The following is a 24,553-nucleotide window of genomic DNA, read 5'->3' on the forward strand; positions in this document are numbered from 1 at the left end:
ATATCACTAAAACTAGAATCTGCAGTTTGTCTCATAACTATTTGGACATTTCTCATAAAGTAGTAGTATGGGGTTTTTATTTAAAGTTACATTAATGTCAATTTGTACAAAGCGTAAAGGTGTTTAGGTAAAGACTGACCTGACTACTCAATATAGGAGAGAGATAATCATTGCAGTAATTTGTATTATACATCCTTGCAACTAACTAATGTTGCATGATTAACTGTTAATTTGTTTCTTGTATTAAGTACTTAAGACTAAAAAATGGGACTAGGAAAGCAGAGCAGAGGTTGACTTTGACCTTAGCTGACAACTGCAAGCTAGAGGCCCTTGCTCTTTCAAAGGGAGAAACTAGTCTACTCCAAGAGAGATCTTCCAACATTGATAGATGTTGTAGATAGAAAATAAAGAGTTAAAATAATCTAACAAACAAAACAAAATTAACAGAACATTGTATAACAATAATAGAAATACAAAGTCGAACAATATCACATTTGGATATACCAATTCATAAATAAAATAGCAGTTTGCTTGGAGGGACAAGCTTCCTATATCTTTTTCTTTTTTAACTATCTCTTATAGTTTTCTTAAATCCTCTCTTTTCTAGTAAATAACAAGAACCTTGTTTGAGTCAGAGTTTTTGATGTAATCATAGTTGCCGTTTCAACACCCTTCAGGGTCTTTTCACTGATACTGTTACAGGATAAAAAGTTGTGGTCTTAAATTCTTAGTTTCTGCTCTTAAGTGATATATAATTTGTCGGTCATTCTCTGAACAGGCCATCAAATATTAAGACAAAGTTGTCAGTTGCATATTGCATTGTATAATTAATTATTATTATAAATAATTGAGCTCAGGTTGAAATGCAGATAACATGAGACCAGAGTAAAATGCCGGGTAGTACTACTTACTTTACAAATTTGGGACAGGGTGCAAAGTTGAATCTCATCTTACATTTTTTTTTCTTTTCTTTTTTTAACACTGATCACATAAGGTTTAAAAATGTTTAATGTTTGTATATTTAATATTATTAGCTAAACTACTTGCTGCTATGTTATCTATTTTAAATCGGCATCTTTCACCACATTAAACACAAACAATCTTTTAAGCGAATGTGGTTATGCTAGTTACATTAAATTTAAATTTTGTATTCATGAATTCATATTCATGTTGAACATACCATATCTTGTCTGTGAGACTTACAGTTTGGCGTCGTGGTAATTCTGAATTGGGAAATTACGACGCAATGTCGCTAAAACATAAATACATCTGGTGAAGTCATATAACTTCAAGGTAGTAGTACTACTTACTTTTAACGTTGGCGTTTTACAAAGAAACTAATTTGGTTCAGGGTGCAAAGTTGAATCTTACATTTTTTACAACTATTATAAGCATTGTGTACATCAATAAAATATAATTTTAACAGCTGTATTAATACAAACAATGTCACAAGCACATATTTTTTAACGTTTGTATATTTGATATAATTAGCTAAAATACTTACTACTACGTTATCTTTTTTAAATTGACATCTTTCACCACATTAAACACATCCAATCTTTTAAGTCAATGTGGTTATGCTAGTTACATTAAAATGATACAAAATAAGTTATGTATTCATCAATTCAAATTCATAAGCATGTGTGTGCGAACATTGGTGATTCACATGCACAAGTGGCAACATGACAACATGAACTGTGTCTGTTTGTGTGTGTGTGTGTGTGTGTGCGTGTGTGTGTGTGTGTGTGTGTGTGTGTGTGTGTGTGTGTGTATGTGTGTGTGTTTCATGTGTATAATGACACACAAGCACAGGAAAGTTGTAGGAGTGTGTGTATGGATGAAAATTATACTTTTTCCCATTCATTTCATATGGCTGTTATTTCGATCGTAAACAAGAAAAGTATGACTAAGTTGAATAAATCACTCAAAATTCAAAGAAAGTAGTCACATCTATTTCCTGTCTCCTTCATTCTCATTTGTTCGCTCATCTGAATTGAAAACGCAATTTCCAGGGGCGTGGGAAAAAGGGGTGTGAACACCAATCCCCGGGCCAGAAGGAAGCAGGCACTGCCAGATGAGTACGGAGCAGCTGAGGGTGCAGGAGGGGCAGAGGACACTGTGAGCCAGACATACGGGTCAGAGCGATGCATGCACAGACGGACAGACAGACCATCAACATTTAAAAAAATATTTAAAGCCTGATTTAAGCTAAGTTATTAGTTATTAAGTTGTTCCATTTCATATAATAATGATAACTGCTTAAATAGTTTAATAGCTTTAATATTTTTTGTTTGTGGCTCATTCCTATATTACTAAAAGACGTTGAATGCAATAACAATCCTCTCCCTTCCTTCTCTCATTGGTTAGCTGTGTCTTAAACATTCACCATTTCTAGTTCTTTCAGTTATATGAGGCGTTTAAATGTATCAAATACTTATAAAGATATGTAATTTAATTCATTCAAACCTTACCCATCTATTTCCTGTCGCCCTCATTTGTCATTGGTTCATTTGAATTGAAAAAGGCATTTCCTGTCTCTGCCCTCTACTGTAAATAGAACGATATTGCATCAGAAACACCTGTTGACCATCAATCAAAATTTTGACAGGTCGTGACCTCTTGACCTGACAGTCATCAATCAAAGACATAAAGCACTTCCTATTATCTATGGCGCGCGCTCTACCAGGTGAGCTACCCAGGTGCCCCTAGAGGTTTTTTTTAAGATTATTTTTGGGGGCTTTTATTTATATAGGACAGCTGACTACATGAAAGCAAGAATGACATGCAGCAAAGGGCTGCAGGGCAGAGTCAAACCCGTAGCCTCTGCGTTGAGGTAAACCTCTATGTATTGATACCTACTCTACCAGGTGACCTACCCAGGTGCCCAAGTTAGAGAGGTTTTAAGACGTTTTTCCTGGGCTTCCCACTTTAGTGATGTCGTCACCCACTCTAAGTCATGCAATACATTTTAAGCACAGAAAAAGCCTGAATGAAACACTAAACTTAAACAGTGATATTAACACCAAAACTGTTAAAGGTATAATGAAGCTGAATACATAATACAGGTAATAGCTAAAGGTTTTGTGAACAGTTTAAAGTTTGAATGACGTCTGTAGGTGAAAGTATGTAGGAGGAGTAGCATTTTCAAAAAGGAAGAAGCCTGAAGAGGATTTGAAGATTGCTCCATTGACTTAAATGTAAAATAAAATGGACACAATTCACATTCACACAATTATAGCTGGCACATTAATCTCCAAAAGATGATAAAAGCTTGTTGTGATGATCTGTGTCTGTCAGCTAATGTTACATTAACGTTAAATCAGCAGTAGCCGCTGTCTTAAGTGTGGGTAACGTTATATTTAAATTATGTTGTTTAAAAACATTTTCTTCTGGCTGTGTTGTAGAATTTCTAAACCGTCTCTGATTCGGTAGATGCTAGATCGGATCCGCTAGACGTGTCGACGTCACAGGACGTGCCTCGTGACCCGCCTCATTTTGCCTTATGATGCCTCTGATTGGCTTACCCCGTTATTCTTACCCTAACCACGTCAACATGTATAGCAGATCTGATCTAGCATTTACCGGTATGGTCTCTCAAAAGATCCTATCCATGGGTGGCGGTAATGCCCCTTAAAGCTAGTTGCCAACCGCCAATAAAAACGCAGAAGAAGAAGATAGATGCCTGATTGGCCTCACAGATCGTGAGTCTGATATTGGACTTCCTGGTCAGGTGATGTTAGTGCATTTCACAAGATAATCAGAAAACGCAATTTGTCAGACTTCTCTCCGCTAACCCAACACGTAATCTAGTCGTCGGGTTTCAACGTTATTTCGCAGTGGCAAACAGGGAGGGGATCTATTAACGTTAACGTTACTCACCATAAAAGCTAGTACGCTAACGTTAACGTAGGGCTCTGTATTACTCTAGCCATGTCCGCTTCGGCTGGATCCTCCCCAACGGGTCATAGCTCGGGCCTTGGCCCCGGTATGTCTATGTTTCGCTGGCTAGAAGTGCTGGAGAAAGAGTTTGACAAGGCCTTCGTGGATGTGGATCTGCTGCTCGGAGAAATAGACCCAGATCAAGTCGATATTACGTACGAGGGTCGGCAGAAGATGACCAGCCTAAGCTCCTGTTTTGCTCAGCTCTGTCACAAAACCCAGACGGTTTTCCAACTGAACCATAAACTAGAGGTTAGTAACTCTTGTAATATGCACGGTTAACGGTTGTAACGGTATGTGAGGTTAATCATCATTCAGTCTTCATTGTAAGACCAAAAACTGATTTATGGTAACGGTTACTGTCATTCTTGTCTTTTGGTAACATTTATGTCATGCCCATCCTGCATTTCATTGGCTCTGTACCTGTACTCTGCTAAATGACAATAACATTGAATCTAATCTAATATATGTCGCCCCTCTTCGACCTACAAATAGCCTAGTACATGAAAATATTATGCCACTGTCACATACCACTGCCCTCAGGAACACAACGATTATTTACTGGCATATGCCACTGCTGACTATTGGAATGTCCCTGATGTGTGCCACATAAAAATGCCATGCCACTTGTTTTTCCCATCACATTATACTTGAAGATAACAACACACTGTAGGCAGCTGTCATTGATAGTTGGATATCGTTTAGGTTTTTTTTCCGATACTGGTGCTAAAACGATTCTTTTGAAACCGTGCCAGTGTCTGAACGGACATTAAAGAACAGAGGTGGAACCAAGTCACTGTTTTGCAAGTCATAAGTAAGTCTTTGCACTGAAGTCCCAAGTCAAGACAGGCAAGTCCGAGTCAAGTTCTAAATCAAGGCTAACAAGTCTCAAGTCAGGCCCCAACTCATAAACTTTGTATTTCGAGCCCTAACAAGTCAGTATGCAATCTTCAAATGTAGATAAGTAATACATTTAATTTGCACATATATTTGGATATATTTATACGCATGTCTTTGTAATATATCACTTAAAATGTGTTTTTGTATGCATTTCACTCTCATTAGCCCCTATAATCTGGATGAAAAAAGTCACCACAAATATATTTTCAAACCCTCCAATCACAGGATTCAGGAAAGATATAACACCAGTTAAAGTGGCATACCACTAAGAATTGGCACACCACTGGTATGTTGATGGACAGTGATATCTGCCAGTAGTGAAACGCTTTTGAGTAGTATACAGCAGCATATCAGAATCAATAAATATATTACATGTCAATAATTGGTATGCTGGTGAGAAGTTGTATGTGACAGTTGACTGTGAAGCCGAAAAGCCAGACTGGCAGTTGTGTTATCAAGTAAATAGTTCCAAAGCTTATCATCGTTATCGACCTGAATTTTTTCCGCTAGTCCTGCTGGGACTGTTCTGTATTTATCTAAAGCCAGCACAGTGTTCACTCTGACCTGACATATCTGACTCTGATATCCTCCCCCCACACTCTTCTTTGCCTCCATCTATTTACCTCTGCAGGCTCAGCTGGTGGACCTCCGTTCTGAGCTGACTGAGGCTAAGGCTGAGCGAAAAGTAATAGAAAGGGAGGTCCATGACCAGCTCCTGCAGCTTCATGCTCTCCAGTTGCAGCTTCATTCTAAGCAAGGTCAGGCTGAGGACTCTGAATCCATCAAAGACAGACTGGTAAGTAGGAGACAGAGATGCTGTCCACAACGTGGCAAGTTTTGCTATAGGGCAATATTCGATAGAGACAGTATAGGTACAAAGAGAAAAGGAGGGAGAGGATGGTATGACATAAAACATAGGTTGGCAGTCAGAGTCAATCTGAGGATGTTGCAGCTAAATGATATGCGTAGTAACCTAGGGGTGTCACTATTCAATTTGATACTTGATTTTAAGTACAAGATCCGATTAAATTTTCAACAAGGACGGCAATGCCACAATGAGAGCCACTAGATAGCAGAGGGGTATTTTGCAACAACAGTTTGAGTTTTTTTTTTTTTTTGGCGCAATTGAATGCACCATTAGCAGGCTACCAGTAACTAACATTACCCTGCGTCTACCAGCCGGTAAGCTACGTTGTGTTTGTTTTTTTCTTTGGACGTGCACACTTAGGCAGGGGTGGAGAGAGAAAATAAACTGGGGGAATTGTCAATCCTGTTTTCTCGTCATGGTTGACCAAGTTGGTTGTTATTTTTATGGATACATTTAGCTACCACACCTCTGAAATGAACATGTAGCAGGCTATTTTTTAACATAGTGCCATGTACAGCTTTTTCTTCTCAGGCAGAGTGACAAACGGGGACGAAAGCCTTGACGGCTGATTTCCCATGAAAACTGTGTTTGTGTGGGTGCCATGAAATATGACAGCTACAGTAGCTTGAAAAATAGCATTATGGGCACTGCATCCAAAAGTGGTACACAGAATCTTGGGTCTCTTCAGGGTAGAGGTGGATCTTTTCACCTCAGAGATGTCAACCGCCAGAGGTCTCAGTCACTCAGAATCTCGTGAAGAAGATTCTGTAGGAATGAGCTTGTGGATGACACCGAAACTTTATACCTAATATCTTATTATCCCGAGGTCACGTGACTTTGTAAATATAAATACTCGACCTGCGCATGCGCTAGATGGAAGATATTCAGTGTTAAGCACTGTTTCTGGTGGTCATCCGGAATTCATAGAACTTTAATTTTTTAAACAAAACTGCTCTATTCATTCAGGGTTTCCCCCAGAAAAGTTATTTAGCCCGGTGGCAAGTGTCTTTTTCTGACGAGAGCCTGGATGGAATTGCGAAATTGAGAATAAAAAAAAAGCTATGAGACAGATTCCATAGGGCCCTACATTAATGGCGTTTTTCCATTACATGGTATCTGCTCGACTCGCCTCGAGTCTACTCGCCTTTTTTGGTTTTCCATTACGAAAAAAAGTCCCTGGTACCTGCCAACAGGTACTTTTTTTAATATCGCCTCCATCGAGGTTCCAAGCAAGCTGAGGCGATACCAAAAGGTGACGTGAAAACCGTCACTAATCACTGCGTCATCATTGCTAGCGACAGACGGGGGTGTCCTGAACAAACCCGCCATTTTTAAATAGTTTAGCCAGCTGTGTTTTTTTTTTTGTTGCTGCCTACAGCTTCTTTTGAACAAAATGTGTCTTCTGGTTTTGGCAACAGCCACATGCCGAGAGTCATAAACAACACACCTTCGACGTTCTGTGTGTGTGTCGCATTAGGTCACGGCAGTTTCCTGCGGCGTCACTATGACGACCAGCCACGCTCGCCTCAGGCATGAGGCGGTACTAAATCTGCAATGGAAAATGGAGGACGGGGCACCGCGGTCGAGCCGCGGTAGAGTAGAGCTGGTACTAGCAGTGGGTAAGCACCATTAGTCGGTGCTGAAAGCTAAAAGGAGACAATAACTAAGTTTTCAACCGAGCCGTCTTACTGTACCTGTAGTTAAAAAGAAATTCTCAAAGACATTAATAAAAATAATTCCCAGTGGCTTAGGCCTGGTGGGGGGCAACTTAGGCCTGGTGGGCCACCAGGCTTGCAAAACACTGGGGGAACACTGGTTCATTCTATTTTCATATTCCTTTGCAAGAAAAATACAGCTCGGGATTTACTGTGTTGCAGAAATGTCGGCGACAGTGGATATTATAGCAGCTCACATAACGTTACTTTAATCAAATGCTGAAATTCTGCGTATCTTTCATTATAAACACGCCCAATGTTTTAGTTATGGATTGGACTGCCCTCTCTGAATCTGAATGGAGGGGCTGTTTAAATGCTGCGGGGAGAAAGAGTTGCTCTTACCCGACCCTCTCCTTGCTCTGTGATGAATATTAGAGTATTGGCGCTAGCATAAGCCACACTTGTTGCCAGCAATAAGTACAATAGATGAGTCAACCCCATGGCTACTGGTCCCATTTCAGACACAGTTGAGCAAAGTACACCATAATGTTCTTAAGCATGCACGTTTACCTAGGTTCAAGCTTAACTTCTCAGAATAGAACTTAATAAATAAATAAAATGTTCCTGCTGCTTATTGTTAAGAAAAAATCTATAACTTATGCGACTCATATGAGGTTTCCAGCAAGTTGTTGTTCTTCAGTGTGTCAAAGTGTCTGACCTGTAAATATCAAACAAAAAATATTTCCCAGTTTGACAGTAAAGGATGTCACCTGGTTTAATTTGTGCAGCCTTATTGCCGTGATATGTGAGAGGAAGTGGATTTTATAGTACTCCTTAACTAATCACATTCAAATGACCAACCGGCACCGTCAGACACCGCCTACCAAGAGCCTGGGTCTGCCGAGGTTTCTTCCTAAAAGGGAGTTTTTCCTTGCCACTGTCACATTAAAATTTTCCCCCAAATATCTTTGGGGAATTTCTAGAATTGTTGGGGCTTTGTAAATTATATATAAGTGTGGTCTAGACCTACTCTATCTGTAAAGATTCTTGAGATAACTCTTGTTATGATTTGATACTATAAATAAAATTGAATTGAATTGAAATGATCGGTCTCAGCAAGCACTGTTTAGTGTGTTGTAATGTAACGCCACCGAAACGGCAACCCTCTGTAAACGTTATGAATTCAAACATGCCAGTTTGTAATATTTTGTAGTATGCTGTTACAAGTCATAAGGGAGTGATTTGACTTTTGGCTAACGTAATAGAGGCGCTGTTGTTGATGCTGACTCGCCTTTAGCATACATTACATTTATTACAAATTTAACTTAAATTAAACGCATGTTTAAACTTCACCTGGGGAAACTGACTTCACCTTCAGAGGCTCGGGGGCAGCTCAGTCGCTCCAGTCTTTGCCGGGATGCAGGGCCACCACACTGCAGCAGACTCGCTGTGTGCGAGCCAGACTGTGCGAACGCCGCTCTGCACGTTTGATGCAGGCACGTGGCTGAGTATTTGAGGGGCAGGGGGCTAAGATTACATCTACAATTATTATTGAAGGTGCCCTAAACGATTTTTTAGGCTACAACATTTTTTTCACATAGAGCAAACATCTCCACACTATCCGCTAGCTGCCTGTCCCCAGAACACACTGTTAAAAAAAAAAACGTGGTCTCTGTAGACAGCCCAGGCTCCACAAACGGCAACAAGAACAAACGGCACCAACCTGCACCACAAAACATAACAAACCGTGTTCTAGCCAATAACTGACGAGAAGGATTTGGGGTTGGGAATACTTTGAATGTCAACAAGAAATGACATCACCCAACATCGCTTAGAGCACCTTTAATTAATATAAATTAATTGTTTCAATGTTTTAAAGCATAACTCTTGCCAAAATGCAACCTAGGGTCTTTTTGTGAATGTACCCGAGTCAAACTTTTGTTTTAAAAGCATATTTGGGACGGAATCGCCACTTTTAAGATTTACCGTATTTTCGTTTTTCGGTCAAATGGCCTTTTGAATGGGAGTGCTAGGGGCACTTTTATGCTAGCCTCATAATAGCTATTTTTAAAACACTAAGAAGGCTCGACCCAGCATGAAACTTTGCTTGAAGCATCACCAGGGGCTCTACACCTTAACGAAAGCATTGACAACATTGTTTGTGTACCCAGAGTTTACTAAAAAGAGAGGTTTTGAACAACTCACCGTAGGTCTTGTTGTTTCTGGCCGCTACCACCTCGGCAGTCAAAACGAGTCGATATGCAAATGAACAGACCCCATATGAGGCTCCTTTTTCAACTACGAGGTCAATATTGTTTTTCAATAACGACAAAACAAGAAATAATCCATGCATGTATATGGAACTAAGCTTTAGGAGCTTTCCATCTTTACTCTCTTCCTTGTTATGTTGCATTCAGAAATCAATTGTTTTTGACTGATAAAATGGCTGCCGCCGGAAACAACAAGACCTACGGTGAGTTGTTCAAAACGAAAATACGGTAAATCTTAAAAGTGGCGATTCCGTCCTAAATATGCTTTTAAACGAAAGTTTGACTCAGATACATTCACAAAAAGACCCTAGGTTGTATTTTGGCGAAAGTTGCGCTTTAAGAAACTTGTGGACATAGTGGCAGTTTGTTTTTACAAGTACTGTTTTTTGAACACCAAAGTTAGGGGGGCAGCTGGAGGGGCAAGGCCCTACAGTGGGGGGTCAGCTGCCCCTCCCTTGCCCCCCTGTAGATCCGCCCCTAGTGGCAAGGAAGCTATTTCCCGTTGCTAGGTAACGCCATGCTGTTATCTTATTGGTTGCGCGTTCAAAAGGTCAGCAGCAACTAGGTCAAAGTTGAAATAATTTGAACTTTGAGCGTAGTGCAAAGCGGCAAATCCAAGCGGTGCGCGATGCCAGGGGTAGCGCCCCGCCTAGTTGGGCGCCACCGCGCAAAGCGGTTTTGCCGCCTATCGTGTAGGCAGCTTAAAGGGGCCAGCTTAGGCTGCTGTTGCTTTGGGGTTCTCTACTCCTTTCCTGTTTCTTCAACTCCTTTCAATTACTTTTTTTCAAGTGATGTGCATGTTTCTTTCCAATATATCTGCCACTTGTATAAATGGTTAACTCACAATCTCTGTTGCCTAAAATTTAGAATTTCTCTAATCTATGACTTATTTCTGTTCTTACTCTGCTTCCTTTCTCCTAAAGCCTGCATCAACTTTGGAAGAGATGGTAAGTTTGTGCATGGGTGTATTTTGCAGGATGTCAGGTTTTTAAAATGAGCTGTTTGGATTTAATATAGATTGTGAAGCTACACTTGTTGCAACTAGTGATTCAATGATACTTAAAGACAGGAGTAGAAAGGACTGGGACATGAATTATACCTGTCTTCTTACTTACTAACACAGCCAGGCGTTCAGGGTCCATGGAAAACAAAGGTAGGATCAGTCACACAATTACAATCACCATCCAATGAAAGTAAAAGAAAAATACACATACACTTTTTAGTACAAAATGCACACTCACATTCACATCTAAATGCAATTTTAGTCACACCTTAACCTAGCCTGCATGTCTTTGGACTGTGGGTTGAAGCCAGGGTACCCGGGGAAAACCCACGCAGGCACAGGGAGAACATGCAAACTCCACACAGAAAGGCCCCAGCAGCTCTCCCCTTGCAGCAAGGTTCTGTAAAGGGAGAGGGAAAAAGGTTAGAATAATGCTCTTGAAGTACCATAATATAAAGAACAATTATGTACCATTGTGATTTTCTTTTTATACTTATACATTTATGAAGGGAGCCTGAGGACCAAGAATTCTGTTGCCATGACAATAAAGAACTTAAACTTAAAACTAAACTATAATAAACAAGTTAAAATAATGGCATGCAATTGCTAAAAGTGGACTCAGTAGATAAAGACTACATTATGTAAGGGTTAATGCCCAACGAGGTGTCCATTGTCAGTTATTAATGTACGACGGCAAGGCGTGAACCGTCTGACGCGCAGCTGAAGTTAATTAATACCTGACAATGGACACCTCGAAGGGCATTTACCCGCTTATACCATGGTCACTTGCCACATATCTAGACTATATATATATATATATATTTTATTTTTATTTTTTTAAACATGCATTCATATTTTAATACGTTTTACAATCGAAATCTAAAGTTTTTCCAAACAATAACTACGTTTCCCTGAGGGTTTGACCTTATACGTTAGCTTCTCCAGATATAGCAAAGAAACAACAGAACTGGAAAAATCCTCCTGCTTCTCTGAAGTCACTGGTGTGCCAATGCTTTGCCTTCCCAGTGAGCAAACAAACTAAAGGTAAAGCATGTGGGCTCCATGGTGCGTTCATGTACATCTCAGTAAACTAATGGTGCTTTCAATTGCACTTTGTTAATAAAAAAAAACAACTGTTGTTGTAAAGAACCATTTGCCATCTAGTGGGAATAATTGTGGCATTGCCGTCACTGCTGAAAGAAAATGTTTATATTGAAAGTCAAATCGAATCGTGGCACCTATAGTAGTTTGGCTTATTAAATATCCCTTAAGCTAAATTTAGTAGTACTTGCATTATGATGATACTCGATGATACTAGTACTAAGTACTAATTTAGAGTAAACAAACATAATAATTCAGGCCACTTACTCTATTTACGTTATCATGCTTCATGTACTACATAGACTACATGGAATCTTGCACATGTAAAACAGCACCTTACTGCCCTTTGTAATTCACTCAAATTTACTCTTTAACGGTCCATACACCCATATTACATGAAATGTATTTGTTTTAGTACATGTGTGTGTTTAGTATTTGATTAAGGAGATCGTTTCAGTTTTATGTGCTGAGGTTTTGAGTTACCTGTCTCACAGATTTCTGCTGCTCTAAAAATAATGTTTTTCTGAAATGCAAATAAAATTAAAAAAAATAATGATCTGGTTTCTTTCAGTAACTTCAGACTTTGCTGTTTTTGAGAGTTACAAAACAGTTTTTGAAAATAATATCTCAACTATCCTGTTCAGGGATGCAGTAGGCTGGATTTACACATTGGGGCCAGAGAACTACTCAATATGTTATATAATAGGTCAATTGACTGTGTAATGTAAAAGGGGTCGCTCATAGTGACAACAGACTATTATCACAAATTCTGTAGCTCCCCTCAGCTCTACAAAGCATTTTAGCTACTTTTAGCTCATTGTTTTGATTTTATAGCCCACAACTTTACTGTTTTGGTTCACTCTCACAGCTCTCATCTGCAACATTTACAGACACAGAAGGCACTCACTGTATACTACCAGCTCACCAAGCACCAAATTACGAAAAATTTGTAACTAGCTGGTGAAGCATTTAGCACCTAAAAATCAAACTTTTTCAAAGGAGTTAGTGAAGACCAAAACTGAGCTTAAAAGACTGAATATTGGACTCACTTATGACTGATTTATTTGCTACATGATTGTAAATGTTGCTCTGTTTCTGTTGGATGTGTATAGCATGCCAACACATTCACTATAAGAACTTTATGGCGATAATATGTAGTTGTAGTGTTTATTGCTAGTCGCACTCACCCTTGGGTAAAAAAAGATATGTTAATTTTGCTTTAAGTGCGTTTTTTTACACCTATTGTTTGTTGGCTCTGGTCCGAATCAGTTGATGAGGTTGTAAACTTGGTTAATTATTTTTTTTTTTTCACACGGAGAAAACTTCTAAAGCCAACCAAAATGCATCACTACAAACTACACGAGAACATTCACTCTGCTTTTTGGTCAGATGGGGCTGGAGCTAGAAAGTAAATACAGGAAGAAAGTCCTGTGTTCTGGCTAGTGCATTTTTCTGACTACGGTCAAGGTTTACGCATCTCCATTGTCAAACTAGCTCATTTCATTTAAATCATTTTCCAGACATTGCTTTGGGAGCGATGTTACTATATCTGCAATATAAGACTTCTCTCTACTCTGCCTGTGTCCATCTCCAACTTTAGCAGCAGCTGGTTTGACCATGGAGATGCGAGCTTCTCATTTTTAAACACCTGCCAGTGTGCAGTGTGTTTTAAAAATGAAAGACATTGTGTTCAATGTTTAAAAATACATTTTAAAGCTGTAATTGCGATACCGCAATACTGTGAAACTGTGATATTTTTGCTGAAGGTTATCATACCGTCAGAATCGTATACCGGCCCGTGCCGAATCTGAACGGGGACTTAATATTAAAAACTGAGACCAAATCTATCTGTCAAAGCCAAATACTGACTTTGATATGCCATTATAACAATAATAACTGGATCAGCTTTTCAGCTGCAACTGTTTCTTCCCATTACTTTTCACAGTTTTCTCAGAGATTTGGAAGTAATGTGTTTGAACCACAGGAAAACATTCAATCCACAATTCTTATTTGATTATCACTTATTCTACTAGAACTAGTGTGACAACCACCTCTGCTAAATGGTACTGTATTATGCTGCCATAGATTAACGTGTGTGTGTGTGTGTGTGTGTGTGTGTGTGTGTGTGTGTTCGTGTTCTAGGAACAGGAGCTTGAGGTCAGCAAGAAGGAGAAATTAGCAGAGGCAAGGCTGGAAACAGAAGGGAGACTATTTAAGAAAGAAAATGAGGCTCTTCGCAGACACATGGCAGTACTGCAGGCTGAAGTGTATGGAGCCAGACTGGCTGCCAAATACTTGGACAAGGAACTGGCTGGCAGGTAAGAAGTTGGAGCTCACAAACCATATGTAAAAGTTGAGGGTTTGCAAAGAAGATACTACGTTAGAATGTTACAGCGGATGATATTATTTACAAGTTATATATTAAGGGGGATCATGTACAAATTCCAATGACATTGGGACGTTGTGTAAAACGTAAATAAAAGCAGAATACAATGATTTACAAATCCTTTACAACCTATATTCAATTGAATACACTACAAAGACAAGATATTTAATGTTTACACTTGTTTTTTTGCAAATATTCACTCATTTTGAATTTGATGCCTGCAACACAATCCAAAAAAGCCATGGACAGGGGCATGTTTACCACTGTTTGTGAACTGAGGACACTAATTGTTGAAGCTTTGTAGGTGGAATTCTTTTCCATTCTTGCTTGATGTACGACTTCAGTTCTCCATTGTCGTTTTTTGCGGTTCATACAGGCCACACATTTTCAATGGGAGACAGGTCTGGACCACAGGCAGGCCAGTCTAGTGCCCACACTTTTTTATTAAGAAGCCACGCTGTTGTAACACGTGCAGAATGTGGCTTGGCATTGTCTTGCTGAAAAAAGCAGGGACGTCCCTGGAAAAGACATTGCTTAGATGGCAGCATATGTTGCTCCAAATCCTTTATGTACCTTTTTAGCATGAAGTGTGCCTTCAAAGATGTGCAAGTTACCCATGCCATGAGCAATAATACACCCCCATACCATCACAGATGCTGGCTTTTGCGCTGATAACAATGTGGATGGTCCTTTTTCTCTTTGGCCCCAAGGACATGATGTCCATGATTTACAAAAACAATTTGAAATGTGGACTTGTCAGACCACAGCACACTTTTCCACTTTGCGTCAGTCCATCTCAGATGAGCTCGGGCTTTGCTTTGCATGTTAGAGTTTTAACTTGTACTTGTAGATGTAGTGACGAACTGTGTTAACTGACAATGGTTTTCCAAAGTAGGGTTGAGCGATGTCCCCTAAATTGGCAGTTGACGATGTTTACAGTAAAACATTTGCGATGGACGATGATATCTATATCTCTATACTATATCTCTTTACATAAATATTTTTTCTACTACTATGGGCTAACAGTTAACAAAGAAACGATCAGACATACATTTAAATGCCCTCTGTAAATCGACAGTATTACATGGCTATCCTGCTGCCTGCTGGTAGGGGCAGTAAATTAGAACTTGACCCACTTTCACTTAACTACGGTGCCTTAAAGTCTATATACTCAATCAGATCTCCGTGATCTGCGTAACGACAGTACAGTGGAACATTTGCCTTTAACAGAGTGACAGTAATAACCTAATGTACCATCATTACTGAGATTAAACTACATTCTCGGTTATATTTGCACTGAATAACGCATTCAATAAACAGAAACCTAACTCTTGCAGCACACATGAATAGATGCACAATATTAGCTTGCACATAAAATAGCACCCTCGTGAATTAGCCTACTGTTGCTAACGTACATTCATAAATCATACATAACATCGTCCCGTACCCACAGGACATCAGACTTACTTACTGATGCACGCACACAGTAGTGTCCACAAACTTAGTCCAATGAGGGGAGAAAGGAAAGTTTGATAGTGTTCCACGTTAACGCCTTTTCTCTCTCGCTCGAGACCATTGTCTAAGCCGAGGCGCAGAGCATGACCTTACTGCATGCTGATACGTTACTAGTCCAGGTAGAGTGAGCTACTACTAACGGGGAGAGAGAGAGACACTATCACTACAGCCAATCCAGTCTGCTCAAAGCGATGGTCTTTTTCACAAATAGGTTGCATGTAAGAAAAAAAAAAAAGGTAGCTTCCACTTAAGGGGCCCTATCTTGCACCCTGCGCAGCGCAAAGCCCTACGCAAGACCGATGCAGTTGTCAATTTCCCGTCCAACGCCCGTGACTAGGATTAGTGTGTGTCTGACAGGGTGGGGGGCGTGTCATGACGATGGTGGCTCTCTGTCGTGATGTCGGTCAGCCATCACAGCACAACCCTATTCCACATCCGTGGGTCATCAGAAAAGTAACTTTTTCTGGCTTGTTCCAGAGATTTCCTGTACCACTGCAATGGCTACTTCTTTGAAATTTTGTAGGGGGCGCAATGAAGCTATTTTGTTAACCCAAGCATGGGACAAAAATGTTGCTGGTTCTGATGCATGTGCATTTAGCCCCTCAGAAATGCGATTTAGTTAAAAAAAAAAAATCTGTTTCAGGTACAGCCATAGAACACAGTACATTATTAAATGTGTGGTAATACATTTCAAACACCATGGTAGGTGGAGGGCGCTAAGTTGTTGTTGTTGATAAACTTTTGATCTGTCTTCCAGGGTGCAGCAGATCCAGTTACTGGGCCGTGACATGAAAGGACCTGCACATGACAAGCTGTGGAACCAACTGGAGGCAGAGATTCACCTTCACCGCCATAAGACCGTCATCCGAGCATGTAGGGGTCGCAATGATCCTAAGAAACCTCTGCCCTCGCCTGTTGGACATGTGAGTGTAAAACTAAAAAGCAGTTAGAAGTGTTGATACACTTCTAGTGTTTCGTGCTTCCAAAGTTTAATGTGTTAATGTAATTACAGGACCCAGACATCTTGAAGAAAACCCAGGGAGTTGGCCCTATCAGAAAAGTGGTGCTAGTCAAAGATGATCATGAGGGTCTTGGAATCTCCATTACAGTAAGAAGTCAGCTGTTTTTCTTCTCTTCCTGAAAGTGGCTATGACAGCCTGTTGAAATTGCAGCCAAGATCTCTTTAAAGTCAGCCAACAATTCCATAAGTTTGAATGCAAACCTGCTTACTTAGCAGGGAATAAACTTATACAGTAGATAAGCCTCTGGCTTATCCTGATGTTCATTTTGAATAGATCGCAGGAAGGTGTCCTAACTATTCTAATTACTATTCCATTCAGATCATACAGATCATGTCTGTGCAGGCTTTCATGCACAGTACCAGCTAAACTTTAATGGCTTTTCTAACATTACATGCTTGAAAATCCTGAACTAAAAGCAGCTAACTAAGGGTCTGTACCCAGTTGCATGATACCACTTAGGCTAAGGTTGCTCAAGGTTGTGCCTGTCCTACAGTCTGTCTCTCTTTCTCTCTGTGCCTGACCGCGGTCTTGCTCTAGACACAGAAGTCAAGACAGCCAAAATCACCATAAACCTGGATGTTTTATTTTGAAATTTGAAACCTACCTGGCTTGATGCATTCGCTCGCTGTTTGCGGAAGAAATAGAGGAGACGCCGAAGTTATCCCTGCAGTATCTAATGCAATGCAACGCTTCTGATGATTGAAATGACAGATTGGATAACATGGGCGCCAAAATGAAAATGTCTCCACTTTGCGGCGCATCTGCGGCCAGTGTGTTTTTGGCGTGAGGATGTCGTAGAAAAAATTAGTTGCATGAAATCACCATAAGGGAATACTTCAGTGGCTAAGGGCAAACGCTTAGGATCTCTGAGGAAATCCTTAGAAGGTCTACAGTAAACATTTTCTTCAGAATATTTTAAGGGACCAATGCAATGCTCCTAAATGAACCTCTGAGCCTTGGAAAATATTTTGGGGACAAACATCAGGTGGTTTATGCAACCCGGTACTGGAAATTAAGAGAATTGACTCTTAGTGACAATACAGGGAATGACTGTGAAAATACTTCAAGCTTGCAGTTTCTACAGGACAAAGCATTAAAGTTGATTTCAGACAGCTTGGTCTTGCATCCACTGCTGCCATTTTCTGCAATGTACAGACTGCTAGTCTTGTGAATCTGCACACCTATTTGCCGCTTCTGTCCGAGTTTGATTATGGTTCAGTTATTTCATGTGACCATGGCAACCACACAGTGGGAAACAATGTAGTAGTTAATTTTACTGGTACCGAAGTTCCCCCGAATTATACACGTCTGCACCAGCAGTGGACAAACCAATATTAATAAAGAGAAATAATTCTGGAGCATTATCAGATTCAAAGTTTGATTATGTGGTATATAAATAACATTAAATGATATGAATCAGCAATACTTTATAGACGTTCTAATCGTGTCATATTGCTAACCATTTCCTCTATTTCAAGCCACAGCGCGCTCTATTTAGCTGCATGAAGAGATTACACTAGGTGATGGTACAGGTCGTTAGTAGGGTTGGAGGTAGCCGGTAGCGGCAGCTGCAGGGGGGTTGCGCCCTGCTGTCGTCCCTTCAAACATAAAACATTCCTGACATCACCAAAAAATAACCTGAAAGAGTACCTGCCCGAATAATTAACTTGTGTATGTTTTCTCACCAGGGTGGGAAGGAGCACGGTGTTCCCATTCTAATTTCAGAGATCCATCCAAGTCAGCCTGCAGACAGATGTGGAGGTCTGCATGTCGGGGATGCCATCCTTGCTGTCAACAGCATAAATTTGCGGGATGCCAAACACAAGGAGGCTGTCACCATTCTGTCCCAGCAGGTAACACAGGCGTTCACACACATGCGCACACTACACCACACTCATTCCCTCAAAGTGCTCATTCATGGTGTCTGTGTCAGCGAGGACAGATAGAGTTTGAGGTGGTGTATGTGGCTCCAGAGGTGGACAGCGATGATGAGAATGTGGAGTATGAAGACGACAGTGGCCATCGCTATCGACTCTACCTAGATGAACTGGAGGACAGCAGCACAGCGGCACCCAGCAACAGCTCGGCATCACTGCAGGGTAAGTTTTCAAAACTAGTTTTGAATGCTCACTTTCAAAACGTTTGATTGTATGAAATACATTGTTTTCATTTTCAATGTATAGAATATTTGTTTTATTTAATAGTATGGAGTTATTAGGTCAGTAGTTTTTAAATCGGTGTGTTTATCGTCGAAATCTCTGTGGGCCATATCCGTGTGAATTTCACTAGACTTTAGTACTACTACTCCCAACAAAAGGACAAAAAACAATCACAGTGAGTCAGGCATCTACGGAATAGGCAGAGAATATAGATAATGTTAGAGTAGTAGTTATCCATTCTCCAGAAATTGACCCTTTTGTAGCATTTTATGATACGTTATACTTCTACTTTACATTTCAAAGGGACATATTTGAATATTTACACCACAGCTATAGTTACTACTTTGAAGATCAAGATTTTACATACAAAACAAATGATTAAATTCTAAAATAAGATGATTAGTGCTACATGGAGCTACGAGGGGAAATGAAAATCCAATGATTGAAAGCAGGTATGTTTATCTGTGCTCTCTAGTGTTGCAAAGAGCTCACAAAGTAATACATTATTATGAGCAATAAATAAATTATCAATCTCTTGTTATGAATAATGACAACCAGGTAGAAGGAATGAAAAAGAGGAATCTTGTAGAGCAATATTACAGCCCTTTTTATTTTGTCTGCACCGCAAGAACTATGAATGATAGTAGTTTTTAGAATACGGTTTTGAGGGACTTATTTAGCTCATACTTTAGAGTAGGTACTCCCCCAGTAGAAGAAAAAAAAAACAGAGATGGCAACCACCATTTTTTAGCCGCTAGCTAAGTAAAAGATTAAAATTTAACAACTTAATGCTTCATCCACACACTCTTGAGAGCACATTGCTATCGCCAGATAAGTGACACCAGTGGAACATGAAAGCATGACAGAATTAGCAAGCTAGTGTTAGCAAACTAGCCAGCCGTCCGCTAGTTGGCTAGTTAGCCTGCAAATTCCACCATACTTTCATGCCACACCGGTTCAGAAAACACCTTACTCCCCGCTGCTAAGAGACATCTTTGCAGCCACCTGTCTTCATTTTAGATCGAAAATGGTCACTTTAAAAGTGTTTTAGAGGCGGTGAGTCAAGTTGCACATTTGCGTATAGTAGCTTGATTTAACTTTATGCAAATGAGGAGCGGGCGACGCTACCAGAATGCATGCCACGTTTGCTTACATAGACAATGAATGGGAAGCGTGAAAATGACCTTTGACAGTGGGCACATACTATCAGGCGGACGGACCGGCCGGCTTACGTCACTTCAGTGTTCCTATTGCCAATGCAAACCGAAAAAAAAGCCCCAGACAGGAGGTAGTTCTCAGGGAGCTCCCCAGTGGGCAGTTCCTCTTATGGAGTCCCCAGAACATTGTGGTCCAAAAAGGGAACCATGCCTCCTCTCCACTTTGAGCTGCTGAATTAAACAAGCCTAGACACCACATGCAGTGTTATGGGTAATGTTTTCTGGTTGATGTAGAACAACATATTTTACTTATTTTACATCTGAAACTGTGTCCACCCTGTAGCTCTGGAAAAGATGTCACTGAGCAATGGACCAGAGAATGGAGACACTGGAATCTCCATTGAGACAACTTCAGATGAAACCCCTTCAAAGCCTCCTGAGACTGACTGCTCTTCCTAAAGGCTCAGCCTAGCCATTGGTATTTGGAGATATAAGGAGGATTTGTGGAAAAAATCCCTCTCAAAGAACTGAATTAAAGAATTCTATGACAAGTCTAGGGACAAGGGAAAATGAACAGAGATCTGTGATCTGAGAGTCTGTTTTCCCTTTTTCCTCTTGGTGTTGTGGGGTGGTGGGATTTGGGGGTCTGGCCTGGGCATGTGGCAATGATTTGGGGTAAAAGTTCACATTTGAAGAAACAGAGGTATACAATTTGTAGAGGAGGGAGCGATACTGAACAATGTGTGACTTTTTCTTGATATTATATTAAGATAATGTAAATTGACAGGATAGCTGTATGTGAGAAAACAGCAGAAGGAAGTAGATGTCATGGAGTAACACTGACCTCATGAAAGAAGAGGTTATTCATTGTTGAAAATGTCTTTCAGAGGCAGCTTTTGGAGAAATGATTGTGGAGTGTTTTGCTTTTGTTTGTACAGTTATTCTATTATCTGTTCTTGACGAAATATTCAAGACTACATTGTCCTACAGGGACCCTGGTGGAAGCCAGGAAAATATCTCAGAAAGGAAATTACTTTTTTACGAAAAGAGAATAAATCTGTTTGATGTGAGTGATCATTGTAGTTAGCAAGAGCAAGGCCATTGATGCTCTTTCACATGATTAAATTTAAAAACCCTGTGAAATAAATATCAACTGGAAAATGCTGTAAAATCTTGCCTGTTGTCACCAATAACACATTTAAAAACCAAAACTAGGTAAATAGTTTGAATTATGTATCCAGGGTCTAAATATTTTACAACCACATGAACAAACATACTAATAATTAAGAGGACTGGGGGGGAACATTTCTTTAAAGATGTCCATATTGAACAGTGCAAAAGTATCTTATGAATATTCTTTTTTCCCCTCTCTTATTCGACTTAGAAATCTGAAGGGCTAGCCCTTCGGAGCCAGCATTTCGCAAAACAATCAAACAAGCTGAAGGCAGCAAGTTCTTTTTCATCCTCTAGATATTTTTAGTTAAAAATGACATTGCAAATACCCTTCCAAGTCCCTGAAGGCACTTGACCTGAAAACCCTGCCCTGGTATTGTATCCTAATTAAAAAGAGGTTACTGTAGGATAGATGCTTCGCCATAGATTTTTAATCACAAGTATATTTTGGCATGTTGAATATACAGGGGTGGGCACAATAACACTTGTATGATATATAATTGAATGCAATCATTCTCAATAATGGGGTCTTTCTTAACTATGTGTTGCTGTATACTGTATTTTTTTTATTTTTTTTTTATTGTCACATTACATTCTATTGTTGCACATTGTATTTTGTTACATCTAACAGTATAATGCAGTGAAATACACAAACTACTTTAAACTTCAGTGTTCAACCCCTATCTCACATGGGCCTAGCCAATGCAATGTTTGATGCAAAGATATTCAGTTTAACACATTATTGTGCCCAGCCCTATCTGTTGTCACCACTGCTACCAACCAGTGTTCCAGCTCAGAGGCACATAAGTGAGTGGAACCCTTAGTATGCCATGACTCTGTGCCCTTATAGCATTCACATGTCAGTTTCTTTACTTGCTTATTGTTATTCTGTTTCCTTGGTGCTTGGTTTGTCTCTCTAAACTCTTCATACATATGATTTGCATGTATTCAAGTCACAATTTATTTAGCCATTAAATAAAGTTTGGTTCCAATTTGGTTTATTTGGAATGCATATGGAGTTTTATTTTGCCTTTTTTTAAAAAAAAATTTTTTTTTTATATATTTTCAGTGCCTTTAAACTCACCTCAGAGTTTGTAAATAAATTATAATTCTAACTACACTTGCAAGCAAGTATGACGGGGTGCAAGCACCCCTACGCATGGAGGCTAATCGACCCAAGGTGATCTGAAAACTATAAGCATCTCTGAAAAGGGCTTCAACAGGCGGTTTCACAAATGTTTATATAGACTGACAGAATATGATGCATTTACACAGTGAACACTGCCATGATGTGATCCAGCCAGAATTTTTTTAAAGCAATATCAAATTAGTATGAATCAAATTCATAATGAAATGTATCAGAAATAATACATGTTCATGAACATTGATAGGTATAGATATAAGATGCAAATTATCCATTCCTTTAGTGCACCTTTACATTCAACAAGTGACCACATAAATGCATAGGAGGTAATCCCCATTGCACCTCTTACCTCAATTTGCACTTTTAAGGTGTAATTTCACCATGTAATATGCTGCAAAAATGACAAAGGGCATTAAAGTCTTGAGCCCCCTTGCATGGCGCCCGAATCCCTCAAGAAATGTGCATGCCCATAGACACGCCACCAGAGGATAGCATCATACCACGAATAAATTGTTATATTTTAAAGTGATTGTTTTTCTGATACAGCACATAAGTACTACATTGAACCGTACTGGCACCGGCACTGCCAACAGATCAATCTAAAGAGCCAAATGGTAATCAGCAGTGACTTAAATGCTTCTGCAAGTGTCTGCCAAACACCTATTACACTACAGATTCACAAAACAACCCTTTCATTTGTTTTCTGTTGGGTTGAACTTGGTAAAGCTGTTCTGTTTTCAGTGGTGGTTGTTGAGGCCTTTTCCTGGTCACATACAGTGTATGGTTGTGAGAGTCCCTTTGTAGTGTGTGCCAGCAACCTCTTGGCTTTGTTCTTTACACAGTCCCTGTTTTTTTTTTGTTGCATCTAATTGAAATACCTGTACTGTCCTGACATCACGAGAAAAATCAATCAATTATAATTTAGTTATTTTTGTGTGCATTAACATTAAATGTTTTGCGCAGTACATTGAATGTATTCCTACATCTGTATATATGGTTACAGTATGAAATAATATGACAAGGAATTATATTAAAAAATGAATGAGTGTAATGTGCATTAAATAAAATTAAGGAAATTTACTGTTGAGGAATAGATACCAATTTGTGAATGTAGAAGCTGAGTAACAGCAATTGATTATATAATTTGAATCAATGGATCACATAACAATAAATCAGAAAAAGTATGGATGATGATAACCACTGCACTCACCCTTCCTAACAAACCAAAATAATAATGTGCCAAAATGGACTTCAGCACTAAGGTTTGTGCAAAAGAACTCAACTAAGTTTATTGTCTCTTTTTTCAGTTTGGTTATGATCCTTGTCGCTTTTACTATTAAGTACATTTGGGAGAAAATCAGTACTTTCACACAGTTACATTTGGATACTCAAGTTGTGCTACTTTTAGGTATATTTTTGTTTTTATCCATATTGTATTCATTGCACATTTTGTTTATTCCTTCTTGCACCTCAAAGAGACTGGTAGTCTACCGATCCCATAAATGTAGAGAGTTGTTGAGAGGCATTGAGGAAAAACAAACAGTTTGCAAAGACGGAAACATTGCGCTGATCTTTTTTTCTGCTAAGCCTACTAGAGTATTATTATACATACTGATATAATAACTTCTTTTGGAAGATTTTTAGGAAGGGTTTAGGTTTGCTCTTGGCTTCAATTTTCATTACAAATATTTTAACATTTTGAGCAACAAAGTATACATTGCCCAGCAAGGGCATTAAATGCATATCCTCACTGCAGTTCAGTTGTCTAGTTCAAGTTCTTTTGTTGTCATGTAGGGTGAATTAAGGGTGACAGTTATGATACATATGAAACATTTATGTAATAAGATGTTACCTATATATTTGTTGAGGAAAGAAGGTTATATCCACAGGTTATATCATATTCCATCACAACAACCCCCTCCCTACCACGAATTCTCCCTTAATTCATGTTCTCTCTCCACTTGTATTTTTTTTCCCCTGTACCATTTAGATCCTTTCCTCCCCCCTAAAAAGGCAATGGAATTCTTAGATATCAGGTTTCATCCAACTGTGCTCTATGGAGTTCAGGAACCTTGGGCGTTGAGTTCCAGATTGAGGGGAACAATGGAGCGGGAGATTGGCCGGAGAATCTGAGCAGTGGGTGCAGCACCATCGTGACAAAAAGAGAGCTGAGTCAAAAGGCAAAGCTCTCAATCTATTGGTCAATTTTCGTTCCTACCCTCACCTATGGTCATGAAGGCTGGGTCTTGAGTCATGACCGA

At 39.6% G+C, this 24,553-nt stretch overlaps 1 protein-coding gene across 2 annotated transcripts; it reads left to right on the forward strand.

Annotated features, from left to right (window-relative positions):
- The first annotated feature begins 3,662 nt into the window (after window positions 1-3,662).
- gopc (golgi-associated PDZ and coiled-coil motif containing) lies at window positions 3,663-21,009 on the forward strand. Of its 2 annotated transcripts, XM_078274577.1 has the most exons (9): window positions 3,663-4,191; window positions 5,471-5,635; window positions 10,556-10,579; window positions 13,879-14,054; window positions 16,395-16,560; window positions 16,650-16,745; window positions 18,348-18,512; window positions 18,593-18,758; window positions 20,319-21,009. In XM_078274577.1, the coding sequence occupies exons 1-9, from the start codon at window positions 3,931-3,933 to the stop codon at window positions 20,432-20,434; spliced, it is 1,335 nt and encodes a 444-aa protein (XP_078130703.1). In that variant the 5' UTR covers window positions 3,663-3,930; the 3' UTR covers window positions 20,435-21,009. The 2 variants fall into 2 exon arrangements, with proteins under 2 accessions (XP_078130703.1, XP_078130704.1); XM_078274578.1 differs by lacking the exon at window positions 10,556-10,579 and having other exon boundaries at window positions 3,664-4,191.
- Window positions 21,010-24,553: the final 3,544 nt, after the last annotated feature.

The sequence above is a fragment of the Sander vitreus genome, chromosome 18, assembly GCF_031162955.1.
Source record: "Sander vitreus isolate 19-12246 chromosome 18, sanVit1, whole genome shotgun sequence".
Classification (NCBI taxonomy): domain Eukaryota; kingdom Metazoa; phylum Chordata; class Actinopteri; order Perciformes; family Percidae; genus Sander; species Sander vitreus.

Coding starts and splice junctions, on each gene's coding strand:
- gopc (XM_078274577.1), top strand. CDS start 3,931: ATGTCCGCTTCGGCTGGATCCTCCCCAACGGGTCATAGCTCGGGCCTT. Junction 16,746..18,347: donor GTCTTGGAATCTCCATTACA/GTAAGAAGTCAG, acceptor TTTTCTCACCAG/GGTGGGAAGGAGCACGGTGT. Junction 18,759..20,318: donor CAGCTCGGCATCACTGCAGG/GTAAGTTTTCAA, acceptor TCCACCCTGTAG/CTCTGGAAAAGATGTCACTG.